The sequence below is a fragment of the Brugia malayi genome (genome assembly GCF_000002995.4).
Source record: "Brugia malayi strain FR3 genome assembly, contig: Bm_v4_Chr1_scaffold_001, whole genome shotgun sequence".
NCBI lineage: Eukaryota > Metazoa > Nematoda > Chromadorea > Rhabditida > Onchocercidae > Brugia > Brugia malayi.
This window is the reverse complement of record NW_025062475.1, coordinates 5311166-5328686: the sequence shown is the minus strand read 5'-3', so window position 1 is coordinate 5328686 and position 17521 is coordinate 5311166. Positions and strand designations below refer to the sequence as shown.

The 17521-nt window shown below is 28.6% G+C and overlaps 4 protein-coding genes across 6 annotated transcripts; all 4 read left to right on the top strand.

The window, feature by feature from the left end:
• Window positions 1-593: 593 nt before the first annotated feature.
• Bma-acbp-4.2 (Acyl CoA binding protein) lies at window positions 594-3439 on the top strand (the record flags this gene model as incomplete). 2 transcript variants are annotated; one of them, XM_043076614.1, is made up of 7 exons in its annotated part: window positions 594-687; window positions 880-1000; window positions 1264-1442; window positions 1704-1798; window positions 2438-2527; window positions 2698-2738; window positions 3205-3439. In XM_043076614.1, 7 exons carry the CDS (start codon window positions 594-596, stop codon window positions 3437-3439), a joined length of 855 nt encoding a protein of 284 aa, XP_042932548.1. The 2 variants fall into 2 exon arrangements, with proteins under 2 accessions (XP_042932548.1, XP_042932547.1); XM_043076613.1 differs by lacking the exon at window positions 2698-2738 and having other exon boundaries at window positions 3194-3439.
• Window positions 3440-4482: 1043 nt separating this feature from the next.
• On the top strand, window positions 4483-5845 carry Bma-acbp-4.1 (Uncharacterized protein; the record flags this gene model as incomplete). Of its 2 annotated transcripts, XM_043076611.1 has the most annotated exons (4): window positions 4483-4552; window positions 4856-5016; window positions 5495-5623; window positions 5771-5845. In XM_043076611.1, the coding sequence occupies 4 exons, from the start codon at window positions 4483-4485 to the stop codon at window positions 5843-5845; spliced, it is 435 nt and encodes a 144-aa protein (XP_042932545.1). The 2 variants fall into 2 exon arrangements, with proteins under 2 accessions (XP_042932545.1, XP_042932546.1); XM_043076612.1 differs by lacking the exons at window positions 4856-5016; window positions 5771-5845 and having other exon boundaries at window positions 5495-5547.
• A 1472-nt stretch (window positions 5846-7317) lies between these two features.
• Window positions 7318-9379, top strand: Bma-vha-14 (vacuolar ATP synthase subunit D, putative; the record flags this gene model as incomplete). The annotated part of the gene is made up of 6 exons (XM_001894147.1): window positions 7318-7364; window positions 7705-7822; window positions 7979-8126; window positions 8558-8773; window positions 8931-9009; window positions 9232-9379. 6 exons carry the CDS (start codon window positions 7318-7320, stop codon window positions 9377-9379), a joined length of 756 nt encoding a protein of 251 aa, XP_001894182.1.
• A 3408-nt stretch (window positions 9380-12787) lies between these two features.
• On the top strand, window positions 12788-14743 carry Bm4444 (cytochrome b561, putative; the record flags this gene model as incomplete). The annotated part of the gene is made up of 5 exons (XM_001894148.1): window positions 12788-12878; window positions 13097-13222; window positions 13601-13827; window positions 14180-14337; window positions 14572-14743. The coding sequence occupies 5 exons, from the start codon at window positions 12788-12790 to the stop codon at window positions 14741-14743; spliced, it is 774 nt and encodes a 257-aa protein (XP_001894183.1).
• Window positions 14744-17521: the final 2778 nt, after the last annotated feature.

Here is a 17521-nt window from a genome sequence, read left to right as displayed (position 1 = left end):
TTAAAAAATTTTTGAAATATTAAAAATTAAAACTTATTAAATTATTCATTACATTTCTTTCTTGATTAAGAATTTTTTTCTCTATTTTCAGATTGCTAATTACTTTTTAGATGAAAATATTCGTTCATTTCCTCTGTGCTGATTTGTACTAGTTAATACAAGCTGCAAGATGACATACACTGCAGATTTTTTTTTTTATTAGCTTACTGATTTAATGATTTATTTGTTGTTTTAAAATAACCTTTTAGTATCTATGCAAAAAAGAAATATATCTGCAAGACTATGCAAGCTCATTAATATAACTCAAGTTCATTTGTTGCTTATTTTATGATACTCTTGTATATTCAGTAGTTTTTCATCAGGGTAGTTTTATTGCTAATTCCAAGAATGATTTTTTTTTTCCTGTACTAAGTAATGTATTAACTGTTCTTGATTGTTCCTCAGTTTGTAAAAATTTGCAATCTTAGGTCCATATTTACTGAAAAAAAAGCGGTTTTTAGCCGATTTTTAGCTTATTTTTAGCTTATTGTTCGTTAGATCTGGTTACATTTATCAGGAGTTATCGGTCGAGTCTGCAGTTGTAATAAGCTGTTATGCTTCCGGACTGTGTGGAAACAACCAGTGAATCTATGCATGATGTTGCTTTTAAGGCTGCTGTTGACATAATACAAAGTATGCCGAAAAAAGGTTGTTATTTAATCCTAAACTTAATTCTAATTTTATTTAAAACATGACATTGCAGCAGCTATTACTGCCCGAAAAGCTTGTAAATCCGAAAAACCTTTCAGATTTCTCTTAGTCAAGTTTTTTTTGGATATTTATGTGATCTTGTTTGCATTGAAGTTGATTTCGCATAGTAGTTTGTGACCGGATTTTCAGGCTTAGTCAGTATTTCGACAAGCCAGAAATTACGATTTTATTCATTATTTAAACAGGGAACAAATGGAAGATGTAATACTCCATGTCCACCAATGTGGCATGCTGTTGACCGAATGAAATGGTAGATTACGTTTTTCTTCTCAATGTAAGAAGTCTAAATAATGTGATAAGCGAAGGCTTCGGTAGATTTTAATTTTGCAGTAATGATGTCAGGAATAATTTTATTTCCTCCTTTTTTGAGGAAAGTTAATATTAGTTGGAAAGCCATCTCAAGTCAAAACTTTTCTTTCCTCAATCTTTGACTAATTTCTAGTTCTGAAGAAAAACAATAAATAGAAGATATTGTTTGAATTTTTACTCCAATTTTGATAATTGTCTTAAAAGGCGTGCTTGGGATGCTCTTGGGTCAATGAATTCGTTGGAAGCAAAAAAAATTTATGTTATCGAATTCAAGAATATTATCAATGCTATGCAACAAAAATATGATATAGCAGAACTGATAAAAGGAAGCGATGATCGAATGAAAGTGTTACTGAGAGAAAAACTTAACATCCTTGGTTATGGTATTTTTTTTATTCAAAACATTTAAAATGTCTATAGAAATGGATTTTATTTACACTTGGATAATCGAATAAAGTTCCATTTCTTAATTGTTAAATTGGAAATTGTTTCACTTTTTATTCAGATTGTTTCGTTCCTCACTGTATGCAATATTTTGATATTGAACTAACTGTAAGATTGTTATATCAGAAAATTATAGACAAATTATAGACTTCATAATGATATAGAGTTTGTAATCTTATTTTTTTACTTATTTTTTTCAGATGTAAATGATTCAAAAATAGGGGAAGATTTGGATGATTCTGGGCAGCAATCGTACAGCATGGCTGAGGAAAACTACGAAATGAAGAAACACAGCGTGAGTTAAGAAATTTGAATCTGTTAACGATTTATAAAGAAGTTGGGAGAGATAGGTATGTCAGCTACAGTAGCAAAAAAAGTGTCAAAAGTCTTCCAGTTTACTGATCATATAATTAAATATTTCAGCTACTGTAAAATATCTCTGTTCTTATCACTTGCATCGTATTTTTTTCCTAAAATTTTATTAATTAATATAGGTCTGCAAAACTTCATTTGCATACTGATGAATACTTGACCTGACTGCTAGATAATACCTACTGCTGAATAAGGTAAATTGTAAGACTTCTAAATAATGTAAGAGTCAAAAAATTCGAATATGCGAATCGGAAGCTCCTAGCATTATGAGGACTAGTTATCTTACGACTAGCCCAATCGGCTTGGATGAAGCAATTAGTTCATGCTCAACATTAGGAGCTGACTTTGTTTGTAATTGTCACTAGGACAGCTATAGCCCTGAATAATTGAATAGTCTCGATGATTTTGGAATGTTATGGAAAAGATAAGAATCTTTTATTTATAACTTTCTATTATTTATAATTTATTTATAAAGTATTTTTTTTATTTATAACTTAATACGAAGTGTGATAAGTCATAATTTAATTTATTCATCGGTACCTATTAAGTGAACTATTTGCAGAGTAATAATGGAACTAATGAACTATCGGATCAGTGTTCAGAATCAAGCACTTCTACTGGAGAATATGTCGATGCAGTTTGCTGTAGTCAGGTAAGTTTTTTTCATTTCCTGAGCGGTTTTCAACCTTAAGGAATATTATTGATATTAATGGCTATTTTAATGTGGAAACTGAATTAATGGCCTTTTAATATAAACGTGAAGTGCTAATGATATTGTAGCAGAATAGAGATATTAATTTTTAAAAAGTCTGTTCTCTCTAGGAGCCATGTGCCTTCTGTCAGGAACAACTATCGAATCACAGGTAAATATCGAATCAATTTCAGATTTCAAATTTTTTCTTCAGATCATCATTAGGAATACATTGCATTTTCCATGTTTTAGATTTAGGGAAAAAGAGTGTGATAAATATTATAACGTAGTGGCGTCAAATTACTGTAGTAGTTTTTGTTTTGAACCTGAGAAAATTTAGTTCATCACATCTTTTTGATACTCTGATTAATGACAATATCTGATAAAATTTAAAATTTGAAGCGTGAATTATTGCATCCCATTGTTTGACGTCTAGCAGTTCAGATTCCTGTTATAAAAATACCATGTCAAGTGATATTCCTTTACAGGAACTAATATATTTTGTCATCATACTACATTTGTTACACTCTTTTTCTTAAAACTATGTGCAAACTATTAGGTTAGAATGGAGTTTGGAAAATTTGAGACAGAGAACGGCTGTTCTACGGCAAGATTATATATATTGAGTTAATTTGCAGGGTGGATCACATGAATGGTTATCACTTTTCCTATTCTACTTCCAATTCAGAAAATTTGAAAGTATTCATGCAACGACATCTGAAGATATTAATCAGTTTGCTGACATATATGAGGCGCCTGTTTGCTACATTTTTGTCGAACTTTAAAGGATACATCAAAAATCGATGTAAACTCGCAGCTTTCATAACCATACTGCCATTTATTGCTTATTTTATTATGGCTTATCTGTGCTAGAAATGATTTACATTTTGTTAATGCTTATCATCATATTCCCTTGTTATGAATTATAATCACCAATCGCTAAGAATGCTCATTATTTATCTTTTTATGAAACAAATATTGTATGTAATGAAAACTTTTCATGCTGCTAGAGAAAATCTATATGGCTGAATGTGAGAGACTTCTATATTGTAGCATGAAATCCCGACCGGACATAACGGGTTACTGTGAACTATGTATCCTTCTGCAAAAAATCAGGGTTTGGGAGTTATTATAAAAAAACCGTGATCATTACTTGATTTTTTTATAACACATCGTTTCCAGTGTAATATAAATGAAAAAATTTTTGTATAACAGCTCATAATTGTAGTGTGCCAAAATGGATTATATGAGATTAACAATTCCAATAAATTGTTGTTACACTGATTGCATCAAATATTTGCATGATTAAACCATGACAATGATTAAATTTGAATTATTAAGTTAGTGATTTTATGTATATATATGTATGTATAACCACATTTACTGTATAGAACAAAAATAATTTAGTCATTATGAAGTCATCGTGGTTAGTTGATTCTCCTTCATGGTAGTTCTGTTCACGACAAACGTTATGTTTCATCCCTTCCCACTTGATTACCATCGCGTAAAACGTCCCACCCTTAACCGGCAAGTCTATTTCCCTTACGGAAACCGGTTGACCGATTGGAAATGGGACTTATTTTGCATTGCTCTGTTGGTGTCGATATGCAAAAGTGTCCTCCCATCTTCTGGATGCAGAAGTTTTGTTTTCAAAATTTTTCATAATGCATCGTGTGATTCGAGATTACTAAGCTTTTGTGATATGTGTGATTTGTTAATATGAATTCTAGGTTGTTCCAAGCACATAATCTAATAAATAGTTTTTCTGCATTTGCTCAGCATGGTATTGTTATCGGTTGTGTCTTCATTTTGCACTTAAGTGATCAATGTGATTCCTGTCATTTTCTTGCAGTTTAATCAATTTTTTCTCACTTTAATTGATACGTGGAACAATTTTTTACAAATCAGATGTCCTCATGATGGCATCGCTAGCAGACACAGCTAATACGACGATGACGATTCCAGTTCGTAAGGAATGTATTAAAGGTAAAATAAACTTTATATTTTTCATCATTTACGTGAAGATTTCCCTTATATTGTCATCTATAAATTAACTATTATTTTATGAAGGAAAAAAATTTGGAATTGTTGGAATTATCGCTACATCTATACTTCATAAAGGAAGTTTTAAAACCTGATCAGAAATGTTGAAGTAGTCGTATTTTTTATTATTTCTATTAATTAGATCATTTCATAAGATGCTATTTTTAAGGAAAGTCGATATTATTTATGATTATCAGAAGTTAGCTTTCAGTATTAAGCACCATATTATTAAATCAGTATTTGTAGACACAAATGTACAGTTATTATTAACGAAGATTGATAATTTGGAAGAGATGAAAGGAAAAGTTAGTGAAACGCTGCTAAGTGTTATTGATAAACGGATAGCATATCCCAGGATGATTACTTCATATATTTCTGAAGCTGGAAAATTCAGAATGAAAAGAATAGTTAGTTATTTCTATAAGTTATAGTTGTATTTTAATTAATTCTTGTTTTTATGGGAAAAAAAAAGTGTTGGAGTAAAACTACTTCAAAATCACTTCATTATTCTGAAATTCGATAAAAAAATAAATCTTGGGAATCATACGATGAATTATGAAACTTTCTTTTTATATTTTTCATCCAAGACAATCGTGTCAAAAACTTATTTTACAAAGAGCTTCATCATTTAAATATCTTCAACAAATGCTGAAGCACAGTTTCGTGACAGTACTGAGAACATAACAGTGGTAGAGTGATAACCCACTGTTTATATACTAATTTATATGTTTTTTCTAGAAATAATAATTTATTGGAATATGAGTTATTTTAAGCAAAGATGATAGTGAGTGATGTAATCCACTGTATTTGGTGAGCGAGAAAAATTAACACTTAAATTAATAAATTATCATAGAGTTTATAAGAAATTTAACAAAATAAAACCAGGAAGAGGCAGAACTAGTTTGGCAAGCAGAATCTCTGGGAAAAAAGGATGTTGAAAAGATGCTAGAGTTGATTAATAAAATGCAAGAAGTTGAGAAGGAAAACGATGTACTTCTACATCGTATTGAAGAGGTTTGCTTATAAACTTATATTAAAACTAAATAATTCTTTTTCTTTCTCTTTCCTTCTCCTCTCTTTCTTTCTCTTACGTTCTTGATCCAATTATTTATTCAAGTTGATTTACTTAACATTGAATATTTTTCTTTTCTTTTTTTTTAGTTGAAAAGACAAAACAATGAACTTGAGAAAACAGTGAAAATGAACGATGAAATTATCAGGAACATGGTCTTTTGACGATTAATTGTATTTCTGAATTTTTGCTGTTTTCGATATTCTATTAATTTATTTTACACTGATTTTGTTTGATTTATAATGATGTCAATAATATTTAATTCTTACAAGATAGTTACAAAGTAAACGATTAGAAATATTTGGATTTGATATTTGACAAAAAGAATATAGCGATATATTAGAATCGGGTTCAGATATTATGGATATGAAACTGCAAATTGTATTTTATTCAATGCATATCATTGCTTGTAATTGGTGTATTATGTTCCAGTTATTGATTTTTTTCTTTTTTGGTTTTACTTACTGATCCTTCCTTATATGCAAAATTATTATATATTGGTTTCTTTGAATGTATCCTCTCATTATTAACACATGAAATTCGTCAACGCAGTAAGTAACTGTTTGATCAGTCATTCCTATGCATATCTTATTTAAATGATGAGTAGGACCTTCAGCTGAAATTACCGAAATTTCTATCCGAATTTAATACCGATACGCTTTATGGTAAATGCTTTATATGTAATCAGTTTCTAAGAAATTATTTACTTATAAAAAAAGCATTAGCTATCTAAGATGCGAATATTTTAATGATGAAATTTTTTTTTTTCTTTTTTTTGGACCAATAAATGGGTAGTGGAAGGAGAATGTTATATTTGATTATTATTTGATCTCAGTTATTCTTTTGTTTATTTGAGAAAAAATGGGACAAAATGTATGATGAGTAAACAATTATCACTAAACATTGTATGATTAAAAGTATAACATAAATGAAAATCGAAATCGGAATTCTGTATGATTTTACTTCAGAGACATTTCCTTATATTCAGATTTGCCGCTACGATTTTTCCCTGTTTCAGGGTGTTATGACAATCAATTACTGATCTTCGGTTTGTATTTGCTACCATTCGGACTACCCGGTGTTTACACTTATTAAATTCAAAATACAGACACAACATGAGTATTAATAAATGTGTTCAGTCAATTTAGTAGTGTATTAAGTGTAAAAAGAAATGATTATGCTTGCGAGAAATGATTCGTATTACTCTTTAATGATTCATATTACTTTTTAAACACATATACAACGTGCAAAATGTCATGCTATTTTATAGCAATTGTAGTAGAATATTACATCTTTTAGTATTACTTTCTACTCTTTTTTTTTTCTTTAATAATTATACAGTCAAATAGTTTTGCAAAGAATACAAAAGTTAGCATACTAATTGTTGTTTTATTTTTCATAATTTCTACTTTTTTTCGTTTTAATTTTTCCTACGGATTATTGCATGCTTGCGATGAAATCATAAATAGTTTTGTTCATGCATCGAATTGTAATAATTAGTTTTGCTTTTATAGATTATTTTTGCTTATTTCTTTGTATAACAGATTATCATTAGGTACATCTGCTTTTAACATCACATATATTTGTGAATGTTTTTTTCAGATACGTATAAAATACAGCGAAATTATCAGTTACGATGTCTGGAAATACAAAAGATCGCATAGCCGTATTCCCATCTCGAATGTTTGTCTTTTTTTAATCTGAATTCTATTGTTTTCTAATTCACTAGTTACTTTATATTGTTGCTCCTTATCAAATTGCCTTTATCAATAGTATGGTTTTATTCTAAAAAACAATATTATTATTACTTTTCGAAAAGTCATTGTCGACAAAACTTTGTTATCACCTAACATGATTATGTCTTATTCAAATTTATGCTTTGAAAGTTTTGTTTACATAAATGGTGGAGTGAGATACTTCATAAACAGTAAGTGGAAATTTTTGTGATGAAAACTCTACTATAGATGTAAAATTAATCAATTTTGATTTATTTGAAAAAAGGAAATTTTAAATATAATTTTAGGGCTCAGACGATGATGAAGGCTCGCTTAAAAGCTGCTCAAAAGGGACACAGCTTGCTAAAGAAAAAAGCTGATGCGCTAAATATGCGTTTTCGTTCAATTTTAGGGAAAATTGTAGAGGTAATGCTTCCTTTTTTTCTCATTTTGCTTTTCTGAGATTAATTAATTATCCTGAAAGATAGTTATATTTTTTACTTTTTTCGTACTCAATTTTTTTACATATTTTTTCCAACTTTTTTTGCGAAGAAAAGAATGAAGAAAAAAATTAATTTTAAGAATAAAAACTTGATGGGTGAGGTACTTCGTGAAGCAAGCTTCTCATTAGCAAAAGCTAAATTTACTGCTGGCGATTTCTCACATATTGTAATCCAGAATGTCTCGCGTGCTCAGCATCGCGTCCTAATGAAGACGGAAAATGTTGTAGGTTAGTGCAAATTGATTTATACATGACTTTATTTACATGATTTCAATAACCTTAGTTGCATGATTAATATCACTAAGATGATCTGATTATTTCTTCGCGTGCCAGATATTAAACATGTATGACCTTATTATAAAAGCATCTTTATCAAAGATTTTTTCCTCTATTTAAGTGAAAGTTATATTTATTCTATATATGAATATTTCATAGGAAGGAAAATGATTTCAATTCTCAATATTCCAGAAAACTTTTGATTTATTTTTAGAAATTTCTGAAGTAAAGGAGGTAAGAAAGTGAGGGAAGATGAAAAGTGGAGGATTGATAAATGAGAAATTACTGATAAGTTATGATCAATGGTAACAGAAAATACAGTGATGTTCTAACTTTGCGAGATTTGTTGGAGGATGATATATGTCTCTTAATTAATCCTTCAGGTGTATTTCTGCCGGTTTTTGATTCATATATTGATGGACCTGATACATATGATTTGACTGGTCTTGGTAAAGGTGGTGCAAATATCACGAAATTAAAGAAAAACTATAATCGTGCGGTGGAGTTATTGGTTGAATTGGCAACATTGCAGACATGCTTTATAACTCTCGACGAAGCTATTAAAATTACCAATCGGCGTGTTAATGCTATTGAACATGGTTTGCTATGTTGATTTTCTTTCATAAAATATAAAAAAGACTAAGTGCATCAATGTTGTCTTTTTTCTTCATGTTTTAGTGAATTCTGAAATTGGCGGAAAGAAGTACTTTAAAAAATTGGCTTTATTTTTTCGTACGAATGAGCTCCATTTTTCAGTAATTATTCCGAGGATTGAAAATACACTTGTATACATTGTTACTGAATTGGATGAAATGGAGCGTGAAGAATTCTTCAGGTTAGCTGATTTTTTTCAATCATTAATGATTAGACTGATAATAACAGAAAATGACAGATGTAATCTTACTTTGTTACTTTGTAATTAACCAAAACCTCAATTCATTGGTTCGGTTTGGATTATCAGATATTATTCGACTGCATGCAGTGCAGTTTTTCAGTTTCAAAAATCTTGTTTAAAGTTTGTACATTGAATTCTCTTTCCAGAATTTGTTTGTTGCAGAATGAAAAAAATACAAGCACAAAGAAAAAAGATTCGTGCTGAAGCAGAAGGTGCATCCGAAATGAAAACAGAAGCAAGTGGTTGTCGAGATGAACAACCACGAAATATTTTGGAATATCAGGATGATATTCCGATTTTGTTCGCGTAATTCTGTCATTTGTTTCTTACTATTGCAAGATCACTTCGAATTTTCTTGCAACGAGATCACTTTTTTGAATTCTTTCTTTTTTCCCTAGTCTTGAGTGGAATTCCAGGAAGATTCATTCAAAAACCTAAACTAAAATGAAATTTTAATTCACCTCAAATTTCTGTATCCATGAACTTGCCGGTTTTTTTGTTATATCGACTTAGTAAAATATTAAGATGTTATATTCTAGTGATGCAGTTCTCTGTGTGCTGATTTTCACATAAAACATCTTTTTATTAAAAGCAAATGTGAAATGATTTCGTTTGGTTTCGGCACTCGAAACATTTTCAGTATTTCGGATGTATTCATTTGTATGCTTGACATTATGGAAGCATTATACAACGAATATCCGACAATTGATTTCCATATATTCCATAGAACGACTGTATGTTTATTATTGATAGGCATTGTATTAGTGTAGAATTTTATGAAATAAGAAAAATTACGCTTTTAATAATGTATCAAATGATGTTTTCTTACTTTTCTCATATGTTTGTGACATTTTTTCTGAGTTGTGTATATTATTCCACCTCTGAAAATTTTTTCTTTTGTATTAAATTTTAGCTGTATATTTAAATATTGTTTAACAGAATTTTAAACGAAATCTTAATCGTTGCAATGTTTTCTTCCACTTTAGCCACAATTATCAGCTAATGTATACAAAACATGCTATAAGTTGTCTAATAACTACTATTTGGAAAACATGAAATAAAAAAAAAAAACGGTAGCTGGAATTAAGCTTATCGTGCCATGGCTTCAATAAAACGATCAATTTACTAATAACAATTCTGATCAGAGGAGGGAGTGGATTCAAGCTTATCGTGTTTAAATAAATTAAGTGATTGAAGTGCTGATAACAATTCTATCTCCAGCAATGAAAGCGTTAGAGCTAGGGGCGAAATCTGTCAACAACTTTCCATTCTCTGAAATTTAAATGTGGAATCTTAGGAAATGTTTTATGTCAAAACAGTGTCATAATTATGCGTATCGATCAATAATAATTTCTAAAGGATTACATGGAAATGTTACAAAAATTGCTTTTAAATATTCGAAAAATTTAGTATTGAGGATAGATTTAGCAAGTATGAAGTAAGTAATACATCTTTCTTCATTTTAGTTATTGTGGGGATAATTTTTAATTTACATAGGAAAGTTGCTACAGATCGTTCCAGTATGTGTGTGTGTGTCTGTGTATAATTGAAATGGAAAAGAATTGAAAAAGCATTGAGAGAAGAAACTTAACAATTCTTGTCATTTTTAAATTTATTCGACTTTATGCATTTTCCACTGGTCCATAACAATGAGATTTCTGTTTTTCTATTTTCATTTTATTGATGATATATTGCAGTCATATGACTAATTTTAAATAAATAATATTTGTTTTTTTATTTATCCGTTTTTACTTTTCTTCTTCTTTGATTTTCAATGCAATTAGCAACTGAATTTTACCATAGTGGATTAATTGTAAGGTAGAAAGTGTTCTATGACGGAAAGTGGTTTATCCAAATTGAATTAAATAAGCATAACCAGTTTCACTACCTGTGTTTATTCAGAGAGAGAGGGAGAGAGAGAAGGAAAGAAGAGAGTGGAAAAGATGAAGTAATGGAAAAATGAGGTTAAAAAAGTTGGACCTAATATATAAGTGATTGGCCTGAATGCATATATGTTAGATGGGCAGTTGACTGTTGAAACGATATATGCGTAAATAAGCATTTGATTATTTTATCATTCAATTTTTTTTCTTTTCATTTCAATGATTATTTATTATTATTATTATTGATTACTAATTATTTCTGACTATTAATTATTAATTACACTGCTTAATGTTTTCACATGCAATTAATTATATTTTACCGATTGTGTACCTGCAGATGTTCATTTCCCCTACTCAATTTCCTCTTTTCTAAGGTTTGCAATTCTAAAATTCTGCATTGGGACGCATATACATATGTCTGTCGCAGCTGTTTCAATAACAAAATAATTGGAATTAGTATGAATTGATTGTGCCTAAGTGTAGTTTAGCCTACAAACCTTCTTCTCATCGCTTGGCTATATTTGATTAGAAAAATAAAAACTGTTATCTTCGTCTTTACATCAAGCATTAATAGTAGCACTACCCATATGTTTTTCTGTTTCTCTCTCGTAATAACATTCTGCTTTTATATTTATCATTTCACTTGATCATCAAGAGTACACGAGAGTAATTAACAGTCATTTTTTCAAGCGACACAAATGATGACATCGATCTGTTTTCTGCCTTTCTTCTTCCCTCTCTCTCTTTTCCTTCTTTAACCAAATATCTTCATTGTCTTTTTCTCTCTGTTCTTTCTTTGGCTAACATATTTATTCATTTTATTTTAGACTTATGGAATTTAGATTTCTTTTTTTCCTTCCTTTCTTTCTTTCTTTCTTTTCATTTGCATAAAATGTTCATTAAATTTTAGTTCGTATAGATAACTTATAAGATGAAAATGAGATGGAATTCTTTTTCTCTTTTTTTTTGCAATCTATTTCTATGTAATACTTTTATAATTTATTTGCTTGAGGTTTGAATAAAATGTCACATCACTCGTTCATCCATTCATTCATTTATTCGTTCATTCATTCAAATTCATTTAATTAATTTTCTCTTTCTTTCATATTCAATTCATTTCACTTTTTCCCCTGTTTCTCCATTAATTAATAGTCAGAATGTGTTCGATATTGATTACAGTTTTTTTTATTTCTATTTTTTTTCTGTGAATCTAACATTCATTCTGAATTGGATATGTTATATTGGTGCAGTCTTTTGTTGCGACCATCATTCCGAAAATTCGTCGTTCTGAATGAGAACAAGATTTATATGATTGATGATGATGATAATAATATAGAATTATGAGGAAAAAAATTATGGAGATTTTATTCTATTAGCATTTTTTTTTTAGAAGAAAGTGACGGTGTAAAGGTTTATTGATGATTAATTATGATTACATCGATTGTTTAGAAATAATTCGGTGTCCCGAATATAGGTCAATAGTGAGGAATGATATTTAGTCTAATCAAATTGATATTTGAGAATGTTATTTTCCATTTAAATTGTGAAGTTTTGCTCTCCTGGGTTTTTATGATATGAATGGAAGAAAATATGTGAAGACAATTTTATTGGTGTTCTTGATAATAGATATTTCATTAATTATTAGACATCAATTATTTGTTTATTATGCTTTTATGAAAAGTTTTTTTTTTTTTTTTTTTTAGAAAACTTACATAATTTATTTTGGTTAATTTGAAATGATTGCTTTTTCCTCACTGTTTGAAAAGATTTTAGTTTAAAAAGAAATGAAAAAAAAAAAATTTCAGAATTTCAGAACAGCGTTTTTATTTTGAACTATGTCACTGTTTCAAGAACCATTCAAAATTTTGAGTGATCATCAAAGTGTGCGTTTGTTCAACATTATTGTTGGTGCTTCGCAAGTTTTTGGTTAGCACCTAAATATCAATTAATCACATTTCTTAATGTTAATTATTTCATTATTATTTTTCAAATATACTGATAATTTTTGATGTATGAAATGCGAAAAGAAATAAAGCAAATGTTTTCCAAAAAAACTGTCTTTCATCCTTTCTTTTATTTTTTTCAATTGCTTTTTAACTTTTCAATTCAGATTCTTCTTGCATTAAATTCGCATTAAATTTTAGGCATTTGTGCAGTTTTTCTCGTTGCAATATGGATGACTGGTTTTCAAGATGGCTTTACAACTGGCCTTCAATTTCACTATCATCCAACATTCATGGTAATAGGCATGATCTTCTTAGCTGGCGATGGTAGTCTTTTTTTTTTCTTCTAACTTAGACAAATTGCACTAAACAAATAATTGTTTAATCTTGATCGTTTTATTTATATTTTCAAGATAATTATTTTGTGAGCTCACTTTTTTTTATATACGTAATATGTTTCATGATAATATCTTAATTATTGATCATTGGTCATGACTAATTATCATTATCATGAAATTAATGCTAGTATCCGAATAATTTTTCTTTTTTTCTCGTCCTTTTTTAAAATAAATACTGATGATTAAGACAAATTCCTGTTCGTTTTTGTTAATCATTATAGCTAGTAACGCAAATATTTTATTCAGCTCTTCTGAGCTCTATTAAGTTAATTTGTAGATATTTCACTTTAATATATTTTACTTCTAGGAATATTGGTCTATCGAATTTTTCGACATGAGCGAAAGCGTTTCTCCAAATTGCTTCATTTAATATTACACACATTGGTACTTATCTTTGCTGTGGTTGCATTGAAAGCAGTATTTGATTCACATAATAATCATCGAAATGATCAAGATGAACCGGATCCGTTACCGAATTTATATTCATTGCATTCATGGATTGGTCTAACTTTTGTCATTGCTTTTTTCCTTCAGGTACAAGATTTTTTTGAATATTTATTGATTTTTTTTCTCTGAAATAATTGTATGACAAATAAAAAATTGAAACTTTTTAGTGATAAATTCAGGATTGAAGGTTTCAAGTATAACAAATGAAGGAGTTTAATGATAATTTCAAACTCTTTACTGTATTCAAATGAAACTTTTAGTATGTGATTAAAATTAGATTTAAAGTCAATTTTAATTACTTTATTTTTTAGAAAAAGTAATTAGATTAAAACAACATCAATAAATCTCTTATTACATTATTAAAAGTACTAACATAGTTAATAATAAAAATGTTTATGAATATAATTTGTTGCAATTTGTTACTTTTGTCTTATTTTAGTACTTCTTCGGTTTCCTAACATTCTTCTTCCCTGGACTGAGTGTACCGATGCGTCAATTTATACTTCCATATCATCAAGCATTCGGTCTTATCATCTTATGTTTTCTTGCAATTACTGCTGTAATGGGTATCTCTGAGCAAGCTGCATGGCATCATAAGTAAATAAAGTTAAAATTATCATTGCATGATATATTCATTTTCATTCTAATTTTATAATTTTATTTCATTTTCATAGATTAGTAATATTTAGGCATATGTAAATTTATTATCTATTTATGTCTAATTATTGAGAAGAAAAAATGTGTACAGCTGAATAAACTTTCAATGCATCATTTTACTCAAACGATAAAGTTCATTCCTTCTAAAATCAAAAATTAGAATATTTATTGCAGATGTTGGACAGTTAATCACGTATTGTGTAGTCAACAATTTCTCAGTACGTTACTTGGTATTTTCATTCTTATATTTGTTTTGTGTATTTTGCTAATCATCTTGAATCCGCGATGGCGTCGACAACCACTGCCGGAAGAGGAAACATTACATCGTTTGACAAATATTGATTAAATCATAAATTTCTACTTTACAAAAATTTTACAAATGATTTTTGCATGTTATATTTATTCATTAAGAGTTATTTAATGCATCTTGAAATTACTAAAATATTCTTTTGCATAAACCAATTCATATCTGTATATTTTACTTTCATTTCTCATTTTATCTGTTTCTTTCTTCCTTTCATGAATTGTTTTAATATTATTGGATAGCTTATCACTGTATTTTATACTTCAAATCTCTCAACAAATCTCTAAAGGAAAAAGATTGCATATAGGAAAGTATGAAATGGAATTGTTTTCAAATTCTGTTTCCTTGATTTTGAATGTTAAACTTTTCATCCAAGTTTCAACTTTAGATTTTAATAAAATTCTTGAAATTATTTTAATAAAATTGTTTACATCTTAAGATTTTAATAAAACTTGCTAGGAGAAAAACATGCTGGATTAATTAACGTTCATTTTAATTTTTTTGATAGAAATATAGCTATTAACTTATCTTAAATAGTTTATTTCAACAGTCCTCATCAAAATTTCAAAAATTTTTTGTTTGCTTTCATTTTTTTTATTCATATCCTTCATTTCATTTAAATATGAGATTATTATACTATTATTATATGCATACAGCAAGATATGATTAATTTTCATTTATTAAGCCTAAAATGAATTTACTCATCCAAATGTAAATTATCATATAGCTTCCAAATGAGATTTAATTTAAATTATATGATATCTGTCTTGTTTATAATCTATTGTAATCTCTATTGTTATGATGATCTCAATTGTTACATTATTATCACTATAATGTACTTCATTTTTCTATCTTTATCATTCCAGTTTTTTTCTCTACTTTTCCATCAATAATTTTATTTAAATGTAAATTTCATATGAATATAACAAAATTTTTTTAGTTCAGTGCTATTTCAATTTATAGCTGCTGGTATAACATTTGATAACGGTTCCAACTCGTTACAATTTTTTTAAATTTTCAAGGAACGGAATTCTGATAATTTATTTGAATGTTTCTTTGTAAATAATTTATTTTATTCTTGAAATGATCACTATTTATGCGCTTTAAACCAATCTGTGATTTTTGCCCTTTTTTGAATTTCCTATTCTTTTTTCTTCATTTTCCTTTCACGCAATTTTCTTGTGTTTTTTTTTTATTTTTAAATAGCTACTGTTTTCTACGATTCATCTATAATTTGTTCTTTTTCTTTGTTGTTTATTTTTCTTCCTTCTTTGCTTTTCGTTGAATATCGCTGAATTATCAATGAGATGATTTACAAGAATTGCACTTTTAAAAATTTATTGTACAATTTACTAAAATTTCAGCAAAATATGCTTCAATACTTTTAATTAAACTCCTTCAAGTAAAATGATATTCTAAGTTGTTGTTGATAACTCCTGAATACATACAACTTTGAATTACATTTGGAAGAAAGAAGAAATAATCATTTAGTTAAATTTGAGCCAAATTCTTCTGTTATATCATAAGTAGAATTAATCATTTAATTTCAGATGAAAAAAAAAAAAAAAAAATGATGGCAACAATCATTTTATACAATGTAAAGTCAGTGGAATTACTACTCCACTCAGTTAAAACAAAACCTCGTAAAACAAATTTTCAGTTTCAGTTGTTCCGAGCCATTATGTCAATGATAAGGTATGTGTCTACAATGATGATAATTGTCATCATCACCTATGACGTTATTCCAATTCCATTACCATCGTTCATCCAAATTCTATTAACCAGAAACTTCCGTATCCGTTATCATTACTAAAATTTACTAAAAACATTATTGAAAATGAAGCAGAAATTACATTCAACAATGTACAATATTCTCTTCCTGTGAAGTTAATACGTGACAAAACGATGATCAGATGAAATACTAATTATCATGAATGAAACATTATGTAACAAAAAGATGAATTCATGACTCATCTCCTCGTTTCACAAACCTATACCACTGGCGGTAGTTGAGGCAAGGAGATTGTTTCAGAAAATACTTTCTTATACCTTTTTGAAGGTACATGTATTGTGCCAGCCAGTAGAGATTTGTCATAAAACAAGATTATATGGAAGGGATAATCTTCCATCTTGAAGGTGAGGCGAAGCTGGTCAAACGTTCAAAGGTCATCGGTGATAATGGTAGCTAGTTCATGATTCTGAAGAGTAGATTGTATGTCAAAGCTAGCAGGCTTATATGATAGTACTGAAATCCTCCGATTTTAGTTCTGTTTTTCTAGTAGACTTACGGCTTCGAAAGGTTAACAAGTTTTGCCTAGATTTGAAATTAGAGTTATCTTAGGAGATTGTCCCAAAGCTAACGAGTTAATTTTACCCATGAATACGCTTACCGAGCCTTTAGCTAACCTAAAAGGCTTATGCCATCACCAGAATAGACCGTAGCTTCACAAAGACAACAAGCTATTCACCAAGACAAGGAGATGTCTGCAAAATTAATATTAATTATCAAAATGATAAGTATCATTAGCCATTATTTGAAGATGATACGATCGGATGGACTTGATTTTTCTCTTTTGTTATTATTATTATCACAAATGGATTCAAATCAGATTATTTCATGGCGGAAAAAAAAATAATACTAACAGACACTTCATAGAATTTCGAGTAAATAAAAATATATTTCTTTCAGTTTCAAAGGAAAGATAATAATAATTTCATTTGCGGTGGAATAAAGGAAATCTGTAAAATTTATATTATATCTGATGGAATCTTCAATTCAGAAATTTGCCAATATCAAAGATGATACTAAAGATAAAACTA